The sequence below is a fragment of the Hippopotamus amphibius genome, chromosome X, assembly GCF_030028045.1.
Source record: "Hippopotamus amphibius kiboko isolate mHipAmp2 chromosome X, mHipAmp2.hap2, whole genome shotgun sequence".
NCBI classification, from domain to species: domain Eukaryota; kingdom Metazoa; phylum Chordata; class Mammalia; order Artiodactyla; family Hippopotamidae; genus Hippopotamus; species Hippopotamus amphibius.
Window position 1 is genome coordinate 69275546 of NC_080203.1, and position 24046 is coordinate 69299591.

The 24046-nt window shown below is 36.1% G+C and overlaps 1 protein-coding gene across 2 annotated transcripts in view; it reads left to right on the top strand.

Moving 5' to 3' along the window:
• Window positions 1-3575: 3575 nt before the first annotated feature.
• Window positions 3576-24046, top strand: part of LOC130841764 (charged multivesicular body protein 1B2) — a 41026-nt gene continuing 20555 nt past the window's right edge. Inside the window, exons 1-2 of one of the 2 annotated variants that reach the window (XM_057718178.1) lie at window positions 3576-3706; window positions 20605-20702. In XM_057718178.1, coding sequence (XP_057574161.1) covers window positions 3691-3706; window positions 20605-20702 — 114 coding nt within the window. In that variant the 5' untranslated portion in view covers window positions 3576-3690. Of the gene's footprint in view, window positions 3707-20105; window positions 20246-20604; window positions 20703-24046 lie in introns of those variants that run through there. The other variant, XM_057718176.1, reaches the window with a different exon arrangement.

The following is a 24046-nucleotide window of genomic DNA, read 5'->3' on the forward strand; positions in this document are numbered from 1 at the left end:
CCGAGCCCTGCTCCAAACTTATTCTATAAGAATCTATAAAGGTGAGGCCCAACCATCTGTATTGTTAACAAGAACACTAAAGTTTGAGCAGTACTGTGTAATACTACACCATTCTCTTTTCTGGTATATTTCTTTCTGCTTCAAGGAAAGTTTAACTGTCACGTACCATTTAATTTTCTAATCATCTTGAAATTGTTTGCTAAAATATAATGAAAGTATTGTTGTCACAAAACAACCTACATTAAAATTTAAAAATTAAGTAATTTAGATTTCAACTGCAATTGTCTTATAAATGTTTTTAACTTTAAAAAACAAAGCTTGTTCTTTGTAATATAATGGATTGCAAAATATTCAGAGAATTAAGAATGAAGAATCATGAAATAACTCAATTTCCTGGGGGAATTATAAATACTACATTAGCTTTATTCATGCCAAAGTTTAATACACTCAATAGCTGCTGAGTTAAGACACTATATTGGTTCTTTACATCTCAATTATCCCAGTAAAAATTCAAGATCTCTTAAAACACACCAAAGTTACCATATCTGAGTTTATCAATATGTGACTTATGTTGCTTTCAGTTAAACCTTCTTATTTAGAGTTAACTAAGTCTCAAAAGAACAGTTTGGGAGGTCCTATACGTATCAACACTATAGCCTTGTTCTAAGAGTGAAAGAAGAAAAAGGTAGTTGCCTATTTAGGTTAGACAGGATAGGAGGTATTAATAAATCTGGTAGAGTGGAAGAAATAAAGCCAATATCTAAAATAACCCAAAACAATAGGAAATATGCCTAAATACAATGAACAATAAATGAAGAATTGTGCCTAGGGTGAGAGAGTAAAATTACATTCTTAAAGACTACATCTGGCTTTAAAAACACTAACCTTAATTATCACTATGAGAAACTAACATGTTTAGGAGACTAAAATAATTTATTGATCTTAAGTGTTTAATCAGAGTATGTGTTAATATAACACTTATACATTCTTAGAGGCTATATTAATATGGAAACAACCCAAATAACCATCATCAGGAGAGTAGATGAATAAATTATGATATATTCATACAGTAGAATACTCAATTGCAGTGAAAATGGATGAACTATGGTTACATGCAGTAACACAAATAAGGAACACTATGATGAGTTAAAAAAGCAAGTCAAAGAAGAAGGAAAAGTAGTTATGATTTCATTTACACAAAGTTCAAAAACATGCAACAGTAAAGAACATATTGTTTAGGGGTGCAAATACTATTGGTAAAACTATTAAAAAACAGAAATTATATATAAATTTGAGACAGTAATTGCCTCTAAAGAGGGAAGGAAAGGAATGTGATTAGGAAAGGAGTACATAAAGAAATTTATAGAAAATGGTGATAGTTGACACCATTACACAGATGTGGAGAACAAACATATGGACACCAAGTAGGAAAAGCGGGGATGGTTGGGGGGGAATGAATTGGGAGATTGGGAAACCAAATTGTACACTCTAAATATATGCAGTTTATTGTATGTTAACTGCATCTCAATAAAAGTTCTTAAAAAAAAAGAAAATGGGGTGATTTTCTTTTCTCATAATGGGTGATAGGTCACAGGGGTTTTTTGTATTGCTTTTGTTTATTCTGTACTCATGTTTTACAAATATTATTTTATAGGCATTCCATGTTTAATGAAAACAATTCAAATTGATGTATTTCCTTTCTCTGTAATATATTTGCTCTGCCATAAAACAAGTTTATGATTTTAACAGATTTCAGTTCCTTGCTTTCAATAGCAGTGGTTATAACTCAGTACGCATATACGTTAAATGGTTCTATTACTGTGCCTAAGATCAAAAAAATTACTAAATCTAACTTTAAAAAATAAGATGTCCAAGGAATAATATGAGGACAGTTTTTGGAGTCAAAATTAGTTTAGAACTCACAAATATAACTTCTTAATCTTCTAAGTGGTTAGCAAATCAAAGATATAGGCTATGTATTTTTTTTTTTTTTACTTAAGACAGACAACAGTAATAAATTTCCTAACTGAACAAGTTATCTTCAGATCTTAATTTTACTAAAACCTGATCCTATCCTAAGAAGTTCTATAATATGAAAAAACACTTTAAAAACACTTTAAAAAAAGGCTTATTCTTTTAAAAAAGAATATATATAACTAAAATACATAAAACTTGGGAATGCTTAAGCTTTAGTGGATCGTTCTGTCTACATATGGATTCATTGAAAAACCTAGGGACTAACTTTTTAAGACTTTTTTTTTTTTACCTTTTTACCACACACACAAAAAATTCTCAAACTGTGAAACAGAGTTGTTTACCTAGCATGGAAAGCGATGAAGCAATAATAAAATCTGTAAAGTTCTCTCTCTATAAAAGTAAATCTTGCATCTCAAATATATACATATGGAGAGAGAGAGATGAAAATCTTTATACAGTTCCATCTATGGAAGTGGTTTACAGATTGTTCTTCCCCAGAACTATACTCAAAAAGGTTTGTTTTTCCAGCATTAAGGGTTTATAATTAGATAACAGTCTGAAACCTACCAATCATCAAAAGAGTAAAACAGTAGCTTTTTGAACCATTTTGGTTCAACAGGAAACGATCCTAAAGATAAAAAGAGGCTTAGCTAATTATTTACTCATTATTTTCCCCACATATTTAAATGTTAAAGAAAAATTTTAACGCCAAGCTTATAAAAATCCTCCCTAACGGTATAATTATTCTAGCTATTTTTTCCGCAAAGTAGTATCTCTTAGCTCTTTCCTGGAATGTCTAAGAGTTTTCAGTTGAAATGCAGTGACACCAACGCCAAAGATCCCCCCTCCTTCCCATAAATCTAAAGATTTAGGGTCTAATAAATTGCCTTTGGACATATTAGTAAGTCACATATAAATGCTACCCAGTATTTAGCATTTCTATTAACCTCTTGCCCATTAAAGATTTCGTAGTAATCTTCATAGTTTACACCATTATAAAAAATAATAGTCTATTTATTACGAACATACATGTCACAGCAACTTCACCTCTTAAACCTAGGCTGACTTTTTTGGTCCTCCCGGTCGGTCTAACCTAAAACTTTAAGGATCATAATCCTTTTTAACACTTCAACTGAACCTCACAACTCAAAATTACCAACCCCGCTAATCCCTGAGGCCCTTATTTCATATGATTATAATTTTTTTTAAGTACTTTAAAAGCCCTATACCTTTTTCCTTCATCCGTAAGATTAAGCTCTGAGAACAGAAGTCAGGGGTCAAGGAGAGTGTGAAGTCTGAGGGAAGAGGTGGGGCAGAAGGTTATAGAGAGTTTGGAGCAGGTCGAAAGAAAGAACTGTAAGGTCAGCTGGGTGACGAAAACCCTTAGGCGCTGGTTAGACTAGGGGGCACGCTACGGACACGAGGGGGAGGAGCGTAACCTCTCGCCCTCGAACCCCCAACGCCCCCAAGCGACTGCAGCCCTCCCTAACCGCCTCTCCGAGCGGCAGCCATTTTGGCTTTGCTTCAGCCCCGCCCTTGCGACGCCGACGTCTCCACCCCCCACCCCCGCCTTCCTTGCGCAGAACCAGGAAGTGGGATTGCGGACCTACAGGCCAGCAGCACCTCCGGACTAGAACCGCGCTCTCTGAGCGCCCGTCCATCAAATCCTTTCTGCTGCCGTGGCTCTCGCCTTCCAAGAAAAGTCGTGGGATCATGTCGAATATGGAGAGTATCCTTTCCTGTCTGAAAATCTGCTGCTAGGGCATAAGGAGGGGGGAAAGGGAGGGCCTGGGGACCTGGAAGGGGCCTGGTGGTGACCTTTTAGGTCTAGTTGAGGAGGGGTGGGGGCTCTGACTCCGGTTTGTAGGCGCCGGCAGCTTGTTTCCTTTTGTTTGCTGTTTTCATGGCAGCCGCAGCCATCCTAGAATCAGGGGACAAGGGGCTGCTTTGGCAAGAATCAGGAGCCGTGGGACTGGTTTGAGATTACTGAACACGAACCCTCCCTTGTTGAGGACTACTGTCACCTGTTCCTTCAGTGAATTTATCCACTTCTGAGAAATCGAAGGAGAGTGGTGTGGAACAGGCGACGGGAGTTTGCCAGAGGTTTGGGGCGGAGGTATAAGTTTTGAATGGATAACGAGGGCAAGTAGTTTTTGTGGAATTTCTTCCTTTTTCTGAGTGGAGGTGACTAGTAATGAGTTAAAGTTCTTAATACCAGCCCTCCGCACTAAATTGAGTGCTTGCTTGTTAATCTGATTTAGCACATGAGGAAACTCATAGTTCCGTAAAGCTACAAAAGTTCATCAGTTGCATCTATGTTACCACTTAAGCGATGAGGTCGAGGATAGGAATCAAGCCGTGCAATGAAAAAGGATGAGATTGAAAAAGGATGAGATTGTTTTTCACAACTGAAATACCGTCACAGGATTTCCATGTCGCTGTCCTTCCAGAAATTGGCATTACAGAAATAGAGTAGTTTGGTATCTTGCTGTTGAATGAAACTTGGCAAAATGGCAAAATGTGGGTCATAGTAATTCTTTGACAGCTCATATTAAAACTATTTTGCGTTCATTAATTTGTAAGTCTGAAATATAGAAAGACATTGGTGAGAGGGTTAAATTATGTAAACTGTACTGAGAATATTGGTAACATAGTTTGTGCTGAACTGGCCAAGATAAACTAAGAATAAAATGTGAACCTTTGTGGAGATGCAGAAATAGGTTATTTCATGAACAGAGTGGATGACTAAAAGGCCCAATTTAAAGGGTGTAATTTATGGAAGTGTAGATATGTTAGATGGGTTTTTTTTAAAGCACCATCATAAAAGAAAGAGCACTGGACCATGAGTCAGAAGATCATTTTCCAATCCCAATTCTGCCTTTTGAGAAACTTAGAAGAAGTCATATAGCCTCTGTCATGCAATGTTTACTCATCTGTAAACATACTGACCTGTCAACCTTCTAAAGCTCTTGTGAAAATGAAATGTAAGGGTTTACTAAACTGCAAAGTTTTGAACATGTTAAGTATTAAGAAGTAGAGTACAAAGTACTATCTTTTTCCCCAGATCTTTTGGAAGGATTTGAGGTAATAGCTCTAAAATTGCTTTTATTTCCTACTTTAATAATGCAAGTTACTTTTGCTCTACCTAAAAGCCTACTCTATGATTTCCAATAAGATAGTTACTAATTTTCTTTCCCTGAAAAGTATGTATGTCTGACTATAATTAAAATTAATGGTACTGTTATCAGTAGTTTAATACATAACAAAAATGAACTGTAACTACTCAAGTCCATTAAAAAAAGTGAGGAGGTTTAACTTGATTCATACCATCTGGCAGTGATTAGTTCTTTTGGTTCTTTATTTAGAATCCAGACCTTTCCTTTGAGTATAGAGGAAGAAAATGACACATGGACTCAGACTTGTCTTTCATAAATAAATATCTTGAACTGAAACTTGAGTAACATTTATTTGTCACCTATATAAAATGCAAAATATTCACTGTTACAGTATGTAAGAAAAATAAATGTGTGAACACAATTGAATTAGGATGGTAATTGTGACTTCTGTCTTTGGGCAGTTAAATACACTGAAGTTATGTTGGATTAGATCCAATATCATTTTAAACAACTTTATGGAATACCCAAATTTATTTTTTTGTAATGTGTTCATGTAGGTGTTTTTTACAAGTATATAGTTAATAGCAGTATGTATGCAATATGAATACTGTGTTTTAGGAGTAGTGCTTGATGAAACAATAAAAGAAAGAATTGAAGGGTACTTCCCTAGTCTATGCTGTTTTTTTCTTTTGGCTTCTCTAGGTTTCTACCCTTCTTCTGTTCTGACATTTTGTGGGTTTTTTGTTTTGTTTTTTTTTTTTTGACTTATCTCAAGCATGCTTCCTTTCCAGGAAGCTTTCCAAGTCATCTACCTAATCTCCTAACCCATCGGCCCAGCAAACCAAATCTGAGAGCACCAGTTCCTACTCAGTGATTCTTTCCCCATCTGTTTCCCCTCCATCCCCCCCCCTTTTTTCTTCCTTTTGTAACCATATGTTTACATATCTCTCTCTTTCATTAGACTGTGAGTTCCTTGAGGATGGGGTTCTTATCTTTTTTCTTGGAATCCTCATTTTCTTGCACAGCACTTGGCCCATAGTGGACAAAAAATGAGCAGATGACCTTCTGTTAAGAATTAATTGTTAACACTTACTGAGTCTCTACGATGGGCTGAGCAACGCACCTAGGTTGTTGATACACAGAGTTATAGGACCCGTTCCCAACCTCAAGCAACTTTTGATTTAACTGAGCCAGAACACACAGGAAGATGAATGCTAGAACAGCAATTCTTGATTCCATCTGTAGACTTACTAAATGAAGTTGTATGCAAGATTTTGTGTATTAGCATGTGCCTTTTCCTGGGGAAAAGATCTGTCCCTAACATCCGTTTCTCCAGGGAGTTCTAACCTGAAAAAGGTTGAGAAGCAACAAGTAGGTAATAGGTACTGTAGCCATAAGAGTAAATAAAGGAATGTTGTGAACTGGATTGGTATCATTGTCTCCTTTTGTAGTCACCTAGACAGATGAAACTTTGTTACAGGCAAAAATTGCCAGCTACCTTAAAAATGCTCTCCATTGTGAATGGCTTTACATCCTAAAGCAGAATTACATATCAGAGTCTCTGAGGCTTTGCTAGTGTTGACAGATGTATTGTGATTTTTTGACCAATATATTAATAATATTTCAAATTATCTATTTAAATATCATCACCTGACAGTAGTCTTATAATTTATGCCCTGGCTAGCTGGTGGAATGTTGTGTCTTACAAGAAGTATTTTATGTAAAGATTGCTTATGGTTCATCATTTGATGCTATTTGAGGATCAGTTCTGAGCAATTCACTATGAAAGTTAAAATGCAAAGAGAGAAATGAGTTGAGCTGGCTTTGAATTCCTTCTTGTTCTATTCAGCAGTTAATTATCCATCTCTAGGCTTTAGTTTTCACATCTGTAAAACAAGGGTAGTTGACAAGTGATCTCTAAGATTTCTTTCAATTCTGAACATCTCCCTGAGTTTCTGTGTTCCCAAACTCTACCTCCCAGACATACACATGGGATGATTAAGATGCTGGAAGCTGAAAAAGAGGAAATTTGGGTAATATAATGCCACTTTTTCTCACCAAATGAGTGAATAACCATCTTTGGTATGGCACCACTGCTTTATTCTGGAGCCAGGCAGGTGCTAGCAGAACATTCTTGTTTCCTTCCTCTTACCTCCTTTGTTTGCAACTTTTACTTCTATGTAAAGTATTGTGTAATCCTACTGTTGGCAGTTGGAATCAGATAGCTTTCTGCCCTACTATGTTGGGATAACTTACTTTCACTTGGTGTTGCTCCATCCAATTCAGAGAGGTAGGCAGGAGGTAATATTTCTGCTATGAATTTGTGCTAGTAAACTGACTATAACCATTTTTCTTGAAGCAGATTGAAATCTTTAAGCAAGATTTCCTTCTGTATGCATAATGAATATGTGGAATCCTAATGATTGTTATTTATTTAAATTTTAGAGCATTAATCTATTAAGACATAGCTGATTTCTGCCCTTTGCCTGTCAGCAGTGTAATTGTTATTAAATGAAATCACATATGATGTTTAAAGAAACATTAGGATATCTTTAGGCCCTGATGAGCTGTATTGCCCAGTTAGGATAGGTGGCTAAGCCATGAGGTGGTAATGACAATTTATTGAACATCTACTATGTGCCAAACTTCTGTGCTGGGGATTTTGTATATATTATCTCAAAACCTCAAAACAACCCTGGAAGACCGGTGGTAGTGTCCTCATTTTATAGAAGAGGAAATTAAAGCTTAGAAAGCTACAGAACTTGTAAGCATAAAGAATCTGGGCTTGGCTCCAAAGTCTCTGGTGTGTTCACATTTCCATAGTGCCTCCAGAACTTACAGTGCACTTCAGTTATATTTGATTGAGTCCTAGGGTTATGCAGAGCTATTTTTCCTGTATATTGACATTCCACTTGAGATTTTTGCTTTAAAAAGCGTTTAGAAAACCATGAATCAACACATTCAGTTTAGGGAGAGCCTAGCTTAGATTTTCTTGAAGACAAGTCTAGTTCATAAATATATTTCCTATTAAAAAGTGTATGATGTAATGTTTTAAATTTTCATTTTGTAGAGTTAGAAGGTGGAGAATACTACTCTATGAAAATTTGAAATAATTGTTCAGATAATTCATTGATTTCCTTATTTATCAATCCCAAGGGCCAAGTGAGTTAGTTTTTTGCTTTTGCATGAATTTTGGCAGGAGGTGGGAATCCTATTGCCATTAATGGAGGTCTTTGAGCCAAGTTTTTCAGAATCAGTTTTTATGTTAGCCAAAAAACAAGCATGGTGGTGTGTGATAAACCTCATAGGGGTTTAAGAGGAAATTGGTAGGGAGGGGAGTAAGAAGGGTACACTGGGCAAAGGAACTGTGTGTGAAGACACAGAGTCAGGTAACTGGTGGAGGCCAACATCGCTGAAGCACAAGTTTCTGGAGCCTGGGATTACCCAACATCTAGTTTAGGGCCTTATGCATTATTCTATACATGTTAATATATATTACTGTTAAGCTTTTCTAAACTTTCAGTTCATCAAATAAAGTATTTCAGCCATTGTCTTTTCAGTTGGCAAAGTAAAATAGTCTTAATAGCAACTACTTTGTCAAACTGAATTTATGATTAGTCAGTGAAAAAGATTAATTCTGCCAGTGATACTTTTTCCAAATAGAAAAATACTCCAAGGATTTACAACCAACTAAACTATCTAAAATATTTCACAGTATATCAGTTCTGGTTCATAGCTCAATTTAGTGGTTGAATCAACGCCATTATTTTCCACATTAGCAATCCATTTCCCCGACTTCAATATAGAGTATGGTCACTTATTGTAGTATATATAGAGGGTGATTATTTGAATAGCAGGCACCTCAATTTACGACTCGCATACCCTGGTTGTAGAAGGTACCCAAGAGTTAGAGGCAAGGTTTTAGACTCAGAAATATTTTGATTTCTGGCCTAGGACAAAAGATACATCATCAGAAAAACAGTGGTTTTACAAGTTGCCTGGGATACATAGATACATATGAATATATTTGACAGTGGTGGTAGTCTAAGATATGTAGCCCTTCTCTGGAATCATGTGCTTTACACTATATTTATGGGTCAAAATGGGAAAAATAAGAGACCACGTAAAAAGTATTTTCCAAAGCCAAATGTATTCAATTTTAAAAGCTGTCCTTTATTGTGAGACTCTCCTTCCTACATTTTTGGTGTTGCTTTATTCTTTCTGTTAATTATACCAGTCCAAGGAATTTTAAAAAGTCTGGCATCTGCTATGGCATTGGTTTTCTCACTCTTAGCAGCAGAGCCCTTTTTTTTTCTGAATGGAATCATGTAGAGTCCTAATATACAACAAAAATAAACATCATTGTATTAGTATAAACTTACTCCTAAGCTATGTGTGTAATTAAGTCCTCTTATCCAACATCAATGATGCTTTTCCCCCAGCATATCAGGTATCACTGCAAAACATTTTTTCTAGTATTCATTTACTTAAAACTGCTGAGTACTTCTGTTAATTACTGCACTAAGCTGATGGTATAAAGATAATTAGGATTCATCCTTATTCTCAGGGTGTCCATAGTCTAGTTAAAGAATTAGACATGTTAAAAAATAACTATAATGAAATACAGAAAAGTACATCATATATAAAGTAACATGAGAATACACAGTAAGTAGCTACTGACACTGTAAATTTCAAATTAGTGTTTCCACAGAGCATACTTAAAATTTAGGGTCAGAATATATGAAAACAGCCTTGGAGAGCAGCTATTTTTTTTTTAATTTATTTATTGACTGTGTTGGGTCTTTGTTGCTGCACACGGGCATTTTCTAGCTGTGGTAAGCGGGGGCTACTCTTCATTGTGGTGTGTGGGCTCCTCATTGCTATGGTTTCTCTTGTTGCGGAGCACGGGCTCTAGGCGCATGGGCTTTAGTAGTTGCGGCATATGGGCACAATAGTTGTGGCTCATGGGCTCTAAAGCACAGGCTCAGTAGTTGTGGCATATGGGCTTGGTTGCTCCGTGGCATGTGGGAATCTTCCAGGAGCAGGGCTTGAACCCGTGTCCCCTGCATTGGCAGGCGGATTCTTAAGCACTGTGCCACCTAGGAAGCCCCAAGAGCAGCTATTTTATATTAAATTTACATCAAGCACAAACAGGTTCAACGTATCCAAGTTATAATACTACTACACATTCCTAATGATATTGTCCATATACCAGTATTATTTAATACATACTTTTGTTTCTTTTAATTTTCACACAACTCTCTTTTTTAAAATGCAAAAATACCGTCTCATGGAATAGGACTATAAACTGTTAATCTAACCTTTTATTTGAAATGAACTTTTTATAAAAATCATGTAACTTTAATCCTCACCAACCCCCCCCCCCCAAAAAAAAAAACAAACTACAAAAAAGAATAAAAGACCAGTTACCTACCACTGGGCTTAAGAAATGAAACATTACCAACTCATCTTTCTTCTTTCCCCACCAAAGGCAACCATTGTCTAAAAGTTCATATTTATCATTTCCATGCATTTCTTTATATTTAACCACATACACGTACATTCTTAAGATATAAGTATGTCTTGCATGTTTTCCAATTTTATATGTGTGGTGTCATACTGTTTTTTATTCAGGATGATTCTTCAAATTCATTCATTATGTTGTTTTCACTTTCACCTCTATATAGTTTTTTATTGTAGAAATATTACACAATTTATCCATTCTATTTAGTGATGAACATTTAGGTTGTTTCCATGGTTTTCTGTTATTACAGACAATACTGCTATTATCATTCTTGGACATATTTCCTATGTCAGCTGGGGACATTTTCTCTAGGGTATATACCTAGGAGTGGGATTGCTGAGTTGGAGACTATGGGTATTTTGAAGTAATGATTCTGTGATGATTTCCATTGTAATCTATATTCCTTTTATTTTTCTTATCATGCTTGCTAGGACTCCAGAACAATGCTTAATTTTCTATATGTGTACCGTCATCAATTTCTTGTTATAGTCACCCCTGGGTATCTGCAGGGGATTGGTTCCAACTCCCCTTTCACCCTGCAGATACCAAAATGTGCAGATATACAAATCTCTTAGTTGGCCCTCTGTATTTGCGGATGCAAACCCATAGATACAGAGGGATAACTGTACTAATTTTAAAAGAAATTCCAATTATTCACTGTTAAGGATGATGATTGCTGTAGTTTTTGATAGATTTTTTTTTCAGGTTAAGCAAGTCTTTATGCTTTTTTTTCTCTTTTTTTTTTTCCATTCCTAGTGTACTAGAAGTTTGGTCATGAACCGTTCATCTGAAAGTTGGATTTTATTTCATGTTTTTTCTTTATATGTTGAGATTATCATCTGTGTTTTCTTCTTTAACCTCCTAATGTGGTTAAAATACATAGATCAATTTTTTTTTTAATGTTAAACCATCCTTACATTTCTAGGCTAAATCCACAATGAGTATGAAGTATCTTTAATACATTGCTTGCATACAGATTTTTTTCTTGGCCCCCACATTTTGATTCCAGCTGATGAAAGAAACTGTTCTCAGAGCACTGTTCCATGATGTTTTTAAAGTCTTGGCAGCTACAATTCAGAGTAATTACTTGAATTGATCAGGCTTGTGTTCATTCATTAAAACTGCATGCAAAAATTCCATGGGTGGGGGTGGGGAACATTGCTTCATTGCTAATATTTGTTTAGTATTTTTGTTTCTGTTCCTAAGTGAGTTTAGTCTGTAATTGTCCATTCATACGTAGTATCCTTTTTTGATTTGGGTATTAAAAGTTGGGGAGTGTTCTTTATCTTTTCTGTTCTTTGGAAGAGTTTGTATAAGATAGGAATTGCTTTTTTCTCAAATGATTGATGTAATGCACCAGTAAAACCACTTGGGCCTGTGTCTGTTAATTAATTTGTTTATATGTTAAAATGTTTTAACATATTGAATCAAGAATTTAGAATTTTATTTATTTGTTTTTAGTTCATTTCAGAAATATTGTTCTATGATTGTCCATTTTGTCTAATTCCAATTTATTGGCAGAGTGTTCATAATTTATTATTTTAAAGTAACTACTGTATCTGCAGTTATTTCTCCATTTTTATTTCTACACTTTGTTTATGCTTTGTCTTTTTCCTTGATCACTTTCTGTAGAGGTATGTTAATGTTATTAGTCTTTACAGAGAACTCAACTTTAAACTCTTTGATCCTTTCTATTATATATTTGTTTCTATTTTTTCCCTCTGAGTTTTTTTTCTTATACATTTTTTGGATTTATTCTCTGTTTTCCTGACTTTGTGAGATGAATGCTTATCAAGTTAATTTTTAGCCTATCTTCCTTTTAATGTGAGTTTTTAAGGGTAGAAAATTCTGAGTATGGCATTAGCGTTATATCCCACAAGCCACATTCTACTCATTTCATTGTCATTCAATTCTATTTTTTAATTTTAAGAAAATTTTTAAAATCTGTACATATAGTCTTTTCCAAATACACTAAGTCCCCTACATACAAACGAGTTCTGTTCCGAGAGCGCATTTGTAAGTCCAATTTGTTCGTAAGTCCAATTTATTCCTAAGTCCGACAAAGTTAGCCTAGGTCCCCAGCTAACACAATCAGCTATATAGTACTATACTGTAATAAGTTTATAATACTTTTCACACAAGTAATACATAAAAAAGAAGCAAAAAAATAAACATTTTTAATCTTACAGTACAGTACCTTGAAAAGTACAGTAGTACAGTACAACAATTGGCACACAGGGGCTGGCATGGAGTGAATAGGCAAGAAGAGTTACTGACTGGAGGAGGGAGAGGAGGTGGGCGATGGTAGAGCTGAAGGATCGATTGTCAGCAATAGGAGATGGAGGGCAAGCCTAAATTTCACTCACGCCTGACGATGGTACGGGTTCTGGTTCCTTGCTGGATTCAATTCTATCTACCCTCTTAAAAAAATGATCCATTGATGTCTAGGTAGTAGCTCTTTTTTTCCTCATCACAGATGACATGGTAGCCCTGGATTGCGTTCTGAACAGCAGCTGCAACCTATATACATATTTTAAATAAATTTTCAGGGGACATCCCTGGTGGTCCAGTGGTTAAGACTCCCATGCTCCCAATGTAGGGAGCCCGAGTTCGATCCCTGGCCGGGGCACTAAGATCCCACATACTGCAGCTAAGCCCATGTGCTGCAGCTGCTGAGCCCACACATCACAACTAGAGAAGTCCACTTGCTACAACTAGAGAAGCCCACATGCTACAATGAAGAGTCTGTATGCCATAACGAAGACCCAGTGCTGCCAAAATAAATAAATAAATAAATTAAATAAGTAAATAAACTTAATCTTAGAACAGTTTTAGATTCTTACAGAAAAATCATGAAGTGAATTCCCATATTATTCATTATTGAGTTATGGTTAGACTGTAGGTTTGTCTGATGTCTATTATTTCATATTTGCTTTTATGCCCCCAGTGTATGATCAGTTTTCATGTGTCATATGCTTGCAAATGATGTGTATTCTCAAATTATTGGGCACATGTTTTGCTATAATTCTCTATTTTAATTAGGTCTTTTGTCTATATTCTTAGTTTTATCAGCTACCGAGAGAATTTTATTAAAATCTACCAAGATTAATAATTTTCTCTGCTGGCTTTATATATATATATATATATATATATATACACACATATATATATATACACACATATATATATATACACACATATATATATATATATACACACATACACACACACACATATATACATATAAACATACTTTGAGGCTACATAGAGGAGCATGGAAATCTAGAATTACTTCATCTATTTGTGAGTTTACTTTCTATCATTTTATCGTGATCCCCACTTTTGAAAAATTTCTAATGCTGCTTTTAGGTAGTCTGTTTTGATTGATACTAAGAAAGCTACAACTGTTTTATTTATTTATTTATTTATTTATTGGCTGTGTTGGGTCTTTGCTGCTGCACACGGGCTTTCTCTAGTTGTGATGAGCGGGGGCTACTCTTCATTGTGGTGTGCGGGCTCCTCATTGCCATGGCTTCTCTTGTCGCAGAGCCTGGGCTCTAGGTGTGTAGGCTTCAGTAGTTGTGGCACACAGGCTCAATAGTTGTGGCACACAGGCTTAGTTGCTCCGTGGCACGTGGAATCTTCCTGGAGCGGGGCTTGAACCCGTGTCTCCTTCATTGGCAGGTGGATTCTTAACCACTGCACCACCTAGGAAGTCCTACAACTGTTTTTTTAGGTTTGTATTTGTCTGGTATAATTTTTTTCTGTCTTTTTACACCCAACCTTTCTGTTATGATTTAAAGCCCTGTTTAAAGCACATATTTGTAATTTGTTTCATTACTTTTTTAAATCCATCCTGACATTTTGGGAATGTTTCTTTTTATTGATATTTTATGATTTCTGTTTATACTGTTTTCTCTGTGATTCACTTCTCTTTTGCTACCTTCTTTTGTATTTATTAAGTGGTTTACCCTATTTTTCCCCTTAATGTTTTAGAAGTTACATGCTATTTCCTTAGCAGTACCCTTCACATTTTTACATGCAAAGTTAATGTCTAAATAATTAGAAACTCTTTTCTTGGATTTTTAAACATATAACTTGTCACCCCATCCTCTGTTTTATATGTTTTTATTGTCTAGTTATGTTTGTTCTGCCTTTTTTATGTCCAAAATTAGACATCATGATTATCTTATAGTCAGTATTTCTCTGAATTTACCTGTTTACCAGTCTCTGTGCTCACTAAACCTTTCATTATGTCAGACCTAATTTTGTTTCATGTGAAGTACATTTGGTCATCATTATTTAGTCATCATTATTCTCAGATTCTGTATTTGCAAATTCACCTACTCACTGAAACCTATTTTTAACCTGAAATCAGTCCTTGCTATGCTTTCAGCGTTATTCATGGACATGCTCAGGCAGTGAAAAATTTGAGTGGCCAGAGGAGCACATTCCCAGTTGAGGGTGAACAATGCGATGCTCTGTCTTTTTACTTCAGCTCTCATACTATAAACAAGTGTCTTTTTCACTTTGTTAAGTGACACTTTTTTTTGCATTTTTTGTGCTTTTTGTTGATAATTTTGATACCAAGCAGGGCCCTGTGGGGCTCCTGGGCACAAAGCCTTTCTGTGTTCCCTGTTTCTTTGATTATAGGAAACAGTCCTCATTCGGCCTCCATGACCTTCCCTAAGTTCCAGTGAGCAGATTCAAGCAGTTGTTAATTAGTGAAGGGAGAGGAGGCGTGAGACCTGGGAGAAACAGTCAAGAACAGCCTTGGGGAAGGTCCTGTTTCCCCATCAACAATACACACAACAATATCTTTGAGCTATTTTGCAGAAGTTGAAACCCCCTCCAGGTGCAAGAAGTGAATGGTTAATGATGGTATGCTGCCCACAAGCATATAGACCCCAGACCAGTTGGACTTGAAGGTTGATGATGCTGACTCCTACTTACCTCACCATCAACCTGTGGAGGTAACCTTCACACCAACAAACCTGAATGTGAGTGGCATGGCGGAATTAAGAAAATTCACACAAGAGTATAGGAAAGCATGGGGTCAGGGGACTCAAGACCAAGTCAACAAGAGCCTCGAGCTCTGATTCCCATGGTATATTTATTGAGAAAGATCAAAAGCATTCTAGCAGAGACCAAATTATAAAACAAAATAATGAAAAACACAAGGCATGGGACTTTAGAAGAACCAAAACAGAACGCCTTGTGTATATTATCACTACTAGGGAGTATAGCTAAGCTTCAACTGGGAGCTGCCACCATCGGGCTACGTGACTGCCTTATCTCAGTCAGTTTTCCTTTGAGATTGGTTCTGTTTTCAGAACATGTTTACAGTCACTCAGCCATCATGCGCCCTCCGCAGCTTTTTCCAAGTTACTGTCCTCTGCGTCCTCTCTGGTTTCCCACACCAACCCGTCAGAAGAATGCAAGACTGTTAACTGCCTTGATCCTTATCGCCTACCCCTGACCAGGAGCCCTGACTATAAGACCTCTCCCTATTCCCCAGGGAGGGGGGCACAGTTCTTGAGGTGATAGCCTACTGTATTCCCCCTTTGCCTGGTAAAGCAGTAAAGCTATTCCTTTCTACTCCTCCAAAGCTCTGTCTCCGTATTTCTATTTGGCATCAGTGAATAGAGGCCAGGTTTTTCTTGGCAATGATTTCACTAATCTCCAAGTATAGTGTTGAAGTGTTATATAATGTTCCGAAGTGCAACACTGATGTGCCTTATGGAGAGTATATGTGTGTTAGATAAGCTTTTTTTCAGGCATGAGTTATAATGCTATTTGCCATGAATTCAATGTTAATGAGTCAGCAATATATATTAAGATGTGTTAAAACAAAAATATGCATAAAACAAGGTTATGTATTCATAGGTTGACAAAAGTATTTTGACCAGAGACTCGCAGAAACCTAACCCTGTATTTTCCTTAGGAGGAATGTTTCTGTATTCATTAATTTCCTGTTTGCAGTGATTTCATGAAACATAACTACCATGAATGATGTGAATCTACTATACATCCTTTGGAAGTTACATTAGCATTTTATTTGAAATTCTGCTCAGTCTGATCTTTAATTATTTTATAAATAATCTGAATTTTCACTGTGGCTCTTTTAAATATTTTAGTGTTTGGTATTCTGAGATGTGCTATGATGTATCTAAGTGTGGATTGATTTTTATATGTCCTGCTTGGGATTGTTTTTTTTTGTTTCATTTTTTGTTTGTGCTTCGTGAGTCTAAAGATTTTATTCCTCTCATCAGTTATGGTAGACTCTCAAGTATTATCTCTGAATGTAATGTTTTGCACATTATTATGTCTTTGTAGTATTCCAGATATTAGACCTTTTTATTCTATTTTCTTTATTTCTTATCCTCTCTTTCATATTAACCTTATTTTTTCACTCTAATCCTAATTCAGATCTATAGTCAGTTTGCTAATTTTCATCTCAGCTTTGTCTAATTTTCTTTTTATCTAGTTTGCTCCACTCCCAGCTTTGAGCCAAGGCCCATAATGAAAGTTAACCTTGTCATCTCATCTTCCTTTGCCAGCTGGTAAGATTTCTTTCTATCTCACCCTTATGCTAATGTTGTAGGCTTCATGGGTTCTAGCTTTATTCAGAAAATTCAGTTCCAGCATCTCATCTTGTGGGCTCCATAGGGACCTTGTCTTCAGGGGCTTCAGTGCTTACCTACTACTGATGTTTACTTCTACCTCTTTGTTTCTGTCTCCTGAGGATTTTCCTTCCATTTTTGCAATTTAAGCTCTGTATTTAAAAGGGCATTTGTTGTAGTTTATCCAGTATTTCAAGGTGTTTTTGTAAATGTCTAGGCCTTCATATTAATGAAAGTGGTTCATCTTTTTGGGGATGAAGGGGGAAAAAGCTTAGTGTTATGGCATTAAATGGACTTTTGTAGTGGATCTCCTATTAATTTTTTGGCTAATATTTTATACCATGATCAATCTTGAATATTAATATTAAGTTAGAGTTGGCTATAATAGGTGTTCAGTAGTCAGTCCTCAGTATTTGCAGTTTATAGTAAATTTCAGGTTTAAGAGAAACAAATCATTCTTTAAAAAAGACAAATATTGTATGCTAACTCACATATACGGAATCTAAAAATGGTACTGATGAACTCAGTGACAAGAACAAGGATGCAGATACAGAGAATGGACTGGAGAACTCGAGGTATGGGAGGGGGCGGGGGGTGAAGGGGAAACTGAGACGAAGCGAGAGAGTAGCACAGACATATATATACTACCAACTGTAAAATAGACAGTCAGTGGGAAGTTGTTGTATAACAAAGGGAGTCCAACTCGAGGATGGAAGATGCCTTAGAGGACTGGGGCGTGGAGGGTGGGGGGGACTCGAGGCGGGGGGAGTCAGGGAAGGGAGGGAATACGGGGATATGAGTATAAAAACAGATGATTGAACTTGGTGTACCCCCCAAAAAATAAAAAAAAAAAAACCAACAGTGCATATATAAAGTATGTGAATTCACCTAAAATAGTTGGCTTCTTAATTCAGCTTTTAACTATAGTGACTTTTTCTACAGAGACAGCAATTCTATTTGTGAGATGATTTGAGAAATGAAAAATTCATTCCTTTTTTTCTTTCTTTATTTCCATTTATTTCAGTGATTCAGATTCTCAGCAGGGTTCAATTTTGCCCCCCTCCCCAAGTGACATTTGACAGTGTCTGAAGACATTTTTGGTTGTTGCAATTCAGGGAGCAGGGGGGTTGCTAGTGTCATCTAGTGCGTAAAGGCCAGGGATTCTGATAAACTTCCTAGAATACATAGGACATTCCCCACAATAAAGTATTATCTAGCCCAAAATATCAATAGTTCTTAGGTTGAAGAACTCTGTTTATAAAAGGAGCTATAATTTTCTCAGTCACCTAGCTGGAATTGATAAATCTTACTTAAAAATGTAAAGTATATGATATATTAAAACTCCCAGAAATTCATACACATATACTTATTTTCTTAACAATTCTAGGTATATCTGTTGATTGAAAAATACTCAAGGTAGCAAAGTCATCCCTCTCATTATCCATAAATTTAAGGTATTAAATTAGAACCATGAAGCCATTGAGAGATGAACAAAGTTAATTTGTGGTTTAGCTTTGGTAAATACTCAAATAATTCTTATTTTCTGATAGTGATATAATCAAGACAAAAGTCAGCCCTTTCAGCTATATACTGTATGTGTACCTTTCAAAGAAATGAACCCTACATCTTTTTTTATAGATGTCCCAAAGAAACATAGAATCAGCGTTTAAAGAAATAGATTATACCTTTTTCTAAAGGGCAGAAGACGCATAGAATCATTCTTAATAGTGTTTTAATCATGATACAAGACAGTTGGTTTTGAAATAATCCTCATTGCTTTATCAGGTTCATGTGCATTACTTCATATTTGTTTTTGCTTGTGTAATGAAAATGGATATTGCTTATTTGGGTCTTATTCCCATTATATTTTTGCCTTTTTTAAATAAAAATGTTTAATCTTAAAATAGTTTTAGACTTAAAAAGAAATTGCAGAACTAGTACAGAGATTTCTTTTATATTCTCTACCAAGAAATATAATTATCAACCAAAGGAAATCCACATCACTACAATAGTAACTAAACTACAGATCTTACTTGGATTTCACCAGTTTTTCCCCTAATGTCCTTTTTCTGTTTCAGAATCCCATCACATATTGCATTTAATTGGCATGACTCCGTAGTCTTCCCCATTCTGTAACAATTCTTCAGTCTTTCTTTGCTTTTCATGAACTTGACACTTGACAAGCACACTGGTCAGTTATATCTTACATAGAATGTCTCTCTCAGTTCAGGATTGTCTGACATTTTCTCTGGAGTAAATTGAGGTTATGTTTTTGACAACACTGCTATATAAGTACGCTGTACCCTTCTCAGTTCATCATTTCAGAAAGCAAATGATATTGAAATGTTTTATCACTGGTGATGTTATCCTTGGTAAGATAGTATCTGCCAGGTTTCTCTACTATAAAATTGCTATTTTTCCCTTTGTAATTCATCTTTCTTCCCATTAATTTTTTTTTAATTTTTATTTTATATTGGAGTATAATTGATTTACAATGTTGTGTTAGTTTCAGGTGTACAGCAAAGTGATTTAGTTATACATATACATATATCTATTCTCTTTCAGATTCTTTTTCCATATAGGTTATTACAGAGTTTTGAGTAGAGTTCCCAGTGCTGTACAGTAGGTCCTTGTTTATTATCTATTTTATATATAGTAGTGTGTATGTTAATCCCAAACTCCTAATTTATCCCTCCCCCCACCTTTTCCCTTTGGTAACCATAAGTTTGTTTTAATAGAAGTAATTGTTTCTTAAAATTATTGTTTTATTTATTTCTTTGTTTTCTTATTTATTTTCTTCTAAAATTATTTCTTAAAATAATTAACTTAATTTTAAATAGAAAATAAATGTGGAAGAGATAAAAATTGTTCTGTTTCCTTAAACACTTTGTAAATGTTTGGTTTAAATAGCATAATCTTAAAAAGGTTTTTTTTTTCTTTTTTCTTTTTTTTTTTTTTGGCTGCATTGGATTTTCATTGCTGCATGCGGGCATTCTCTAGTTGTGGTGAGTGAGGGCTACTCTTTGTTGCAGTGCACTGGCTTCTCATTGTGGTGGCTTCTCTTGTTGCAGAGCACGGGCTGTATGTGCTTGGGCTTCAGTAGTTGTGACATGTGGGCTCAGTTGTGGCTCGCGGGCTCTAGAGCGCAGGCTCAGTAGTTGTGGCACACAGGCTTAGTTGCTCCGTGGCATGTGGGATCTTCCCAGCCCAGGGATCAAACCCATGTCCCCTGCATTGGCAGGCAGTTCTCAACCACTGTGCCACCAGGGAAGTCCCAAAAGTTTTATAATTTTAACATCTTGTTTTCAGGTAGTTAGGTTGAAAATGACTTTTTTTAAAAAAAATCCTTAACATGTATTTTCAGAACACCTATTTAACTTGAAGTTTGCTGCAAAGGAACTTAATAGGAATGCCAAGAAATGTGATAAAGAAGAAAAGGCTGAAAAGGCCAAAATTAAAAAGGTAAGTCATTATTAATCTTTTACTTTGTTTGTTTGTTTGTTTGTTTGTTTTAATATTTATTTATTTGGCTGTGCTAGTTGCAGGATCTTTAGATACAGCATGCAGGATCTTTAGTTGTGGCACATGGAATCTTTAGTTGCGGCATGCGGGCTCTTAGTTGCAGCATGTAGACTCTTTTAGTTGGGGCATGCGGAGTCTTAGTTGTGGCATTCAAACTCTTAATTGTGGCATGCATGTGGGGTCTAGTTCCCTGACCAGGAGTTGAACCCAGGCCCCCTGCATTGGGAGTGTGGAGTCTTAACCACTGGACCACCAGGGAAGTTCGAAGACTTGTCATTCTTTTTTTTTTTGGTGGTTTTTTGTTTGGTTGGTTTTTTTCATTTTATTTATTATTTTTTTTGAGGTACACCAAGTTCAATCATCTGTATTTATACACATATCCCATATTCCCTCCCTCCCTCGACTCCACCCCACCCTCCGCATCCCAGTCCTCTAAGGCATCATCCATCCTCGAGTTGAACTCCCTTTGTTATACAACAACTTCCCACTGGCTATCTATTTTACAGTTGGTAGTATATATATGTCTATGCTATCCTCTCACTTCGTCTCAGCTTCCCCTTCACCCCCCGCCCCCCCAAACCTCAGTTCTCCAGTGCATTCTCTGCATCTGTGTCCTTGTTCTTGTCTTGTCACTGAGTTCATCAGTACCATTTTTAGATTCAGTATATATGAGTTAGCATACAATATTTGTCTTTCTCTTTCTGACTTACTTCACTTCGTATGACAGACTGTACGTCTATCCACCTCATTACGTATAGCTCCATCTCATTCCTTTTTATAGCTGAGTAATATTCCATTGTATATATATGCCACATCTTCTGTATCCATTCATTTGTTGATGGGCGTTTAGGTTGCTTCCATGTCCTGGCTATTGTTAATAGTGCTGCAATAAACATTATGGTACATGTTTCTTTTGGGATTATGGTTTTCTCTGGGTATATGCCCAGGAGTGGGATTACTGGATCATATGGTAGTTCTGTTTTGAGTTTTTTAAGGAACCTCCAAACTGTTTTCCATAGTGGCTGTACCAACTTACATTCCCACCAACAGTGCAGGAGGGTTCCCTTTTCTCCACACCCTCTCCAACATTTGTGGTTTCCAGATTTTGTGATGATGGCCATTCTGATTGGTGTGAGGTGATACCTCATTGTGGCTTTGACTTGCATTTCTCTGATGATATGTGTTTGTTGGCCATCTGTATGTCTTCTTTGGAGAAATGTCTATTTAGGTCTTCCACCCATTTGTGGATTGGGTTATTTGCTTTTTTGGTAATTAAGCTGCATGAGCTGCTTGTATATTTTGGAGGTTAATCCTTTGTCCATTGTTTCGTTGGCAACTATTTTTTCCCATTCTGAGGGTTGCCTTCTAGACTTGTTTATGGTTTCTTTCACTGTGCAAAAGCTTTTAAGTTTCATTAGGTCCTATTTGTTTATTCTTGATTTTATTTCCATGATTCTAGGAGGTAGCTCAAAAAGGATCTTGCTTTAATGGATGTCATAGAGTGTTCTGCCTATGTTTTCCTCTAGGAGTTTTATAGTGTCTGGCCTTACATTTAGGTCTTTAATCCATTTTGAGTTTATTTTTGTGTATGGTGGTAGGAAGTGTTCTAATTTCATTCTTTTCCATGTAGCTGTCCAATTTTCCCAGCACCACTTATTGAAGAGGCTGTCTTTTCTCCATTGTATATTCAATATACAATCTTTTACTTTTTTTAAACTCATTAAATGAGCACAGTTATATGATGGAAGAGTAGTTGTTTTAGTTTATTTTACATTGAAGAAAGATTCCTGGTTTTAGCATTTTAAGCCAAACATCTATTTAAGTAAATTATTTATTATCTGACATAATTAATAATGGCTTTTTTGTTTATTTCTATTTGTATGAGGGTGAGTCAAAAATTATCCACACTCTGGTTATATTAAAACTTCTATAAATTCTACAGCCAGAGTGCGGATAATTTCTGACTCTTCTTGTATGTGCAAGTGTGGCTCATAACACAGAGTATAACTGTACTGTTACCTCACTGTTCTGTTACCTACATCTAAAGACTGTCCTTTGGTTTGTAGCCAGAACCACTGTTACTGAGAGGTATAAAGCCTGTATAGAAGAATAATATTTCAAATTTTTTGTCTTGTTTTAATTTCTATAGTCTCTAAAGTTTCATATATATATAGTACATAGCATTAATGTGTATTGTGACTTGTGTATTATGTATTTGCTAGGGTTCATAGGACTCAGCATATAGTTGAACTCAAGGCTATAATATATTACACTAAAGGATACAAAGGGAAAACAAAAATGGGCCTAAGTCTGGAGGAATCCAGGCTTAAGCTTTCAAGAGTTCTCTCTCAGTGGAATCACACAGGACAAGCTTAATTCTTGCAGCAACAAATTGTGACAACATGTGTAAAATGTTGTCTGTCAAGGATGTTCTCCTGTGACTGGGAGTCCAAGGCTTTTATTAGTAGTCATGCAGGGATCCTGTGCCTAGAACACACCAAAATTCCAGTCTCCCAAAAGGAAATCCAGTGTTTAGCATAAATTGCATTGTTTGTGTAAGGAGTTTAGGCACAGTGAGCTACTCTTAATTTTTCTGGGAAAGATGGGAACCTGCCCCAAATCCAAGTTCCTAGATGCTAGTCACATGCCAAACTTGCAAGTAGATCTTTATAAGGGTAGCAGACTCAGGCTAGCTGTGTTAACTCTTTTCTGCACATGTGTATTTATATATCTATTTTTAATATTTTATTAACTTACTCTGATCTTTGGTAATAGCATATATTATATCCTTAAATTGAATCACTTTGGGTATTTTGTCTATACTCTTAATAGAGAAAACTTTATGGGAAGAAGACTTTCAGAAAAGGAGATAGAAATAGTTAGGCTGAGTTTGAAGAAAAAGTACTTAAAATTGATGTATTAGCATCATCCTTTTCTAAAAGTATAAGCCCCAACTGTTGCAAGGAAAGAGAAAGCATAAAAAAATATTTTGGGGGACTTCCTAAGTGGCACTGTGGTTAAGAATCCACCTGCCAGTGCAGGGAACACGGTTCAATCCCTGCACCAGGAAGATCCCACATGCCACGGAGCAGCTGAACCCATGCACCACAACTATTGAGCCTACATTCTAGATTCCACGAGTCACAGCTATTGAGCTCTTGTGCCACAACTACTGAAGCCCGTGTGCCTAGAGCCTGTGCTCCACAACAAGAGAAGTCACCAAAATAAGGAGCCCATGCACCACAATGAAGAGTAGCCCCCGCTTACTGCAACTAGAGAAAGCC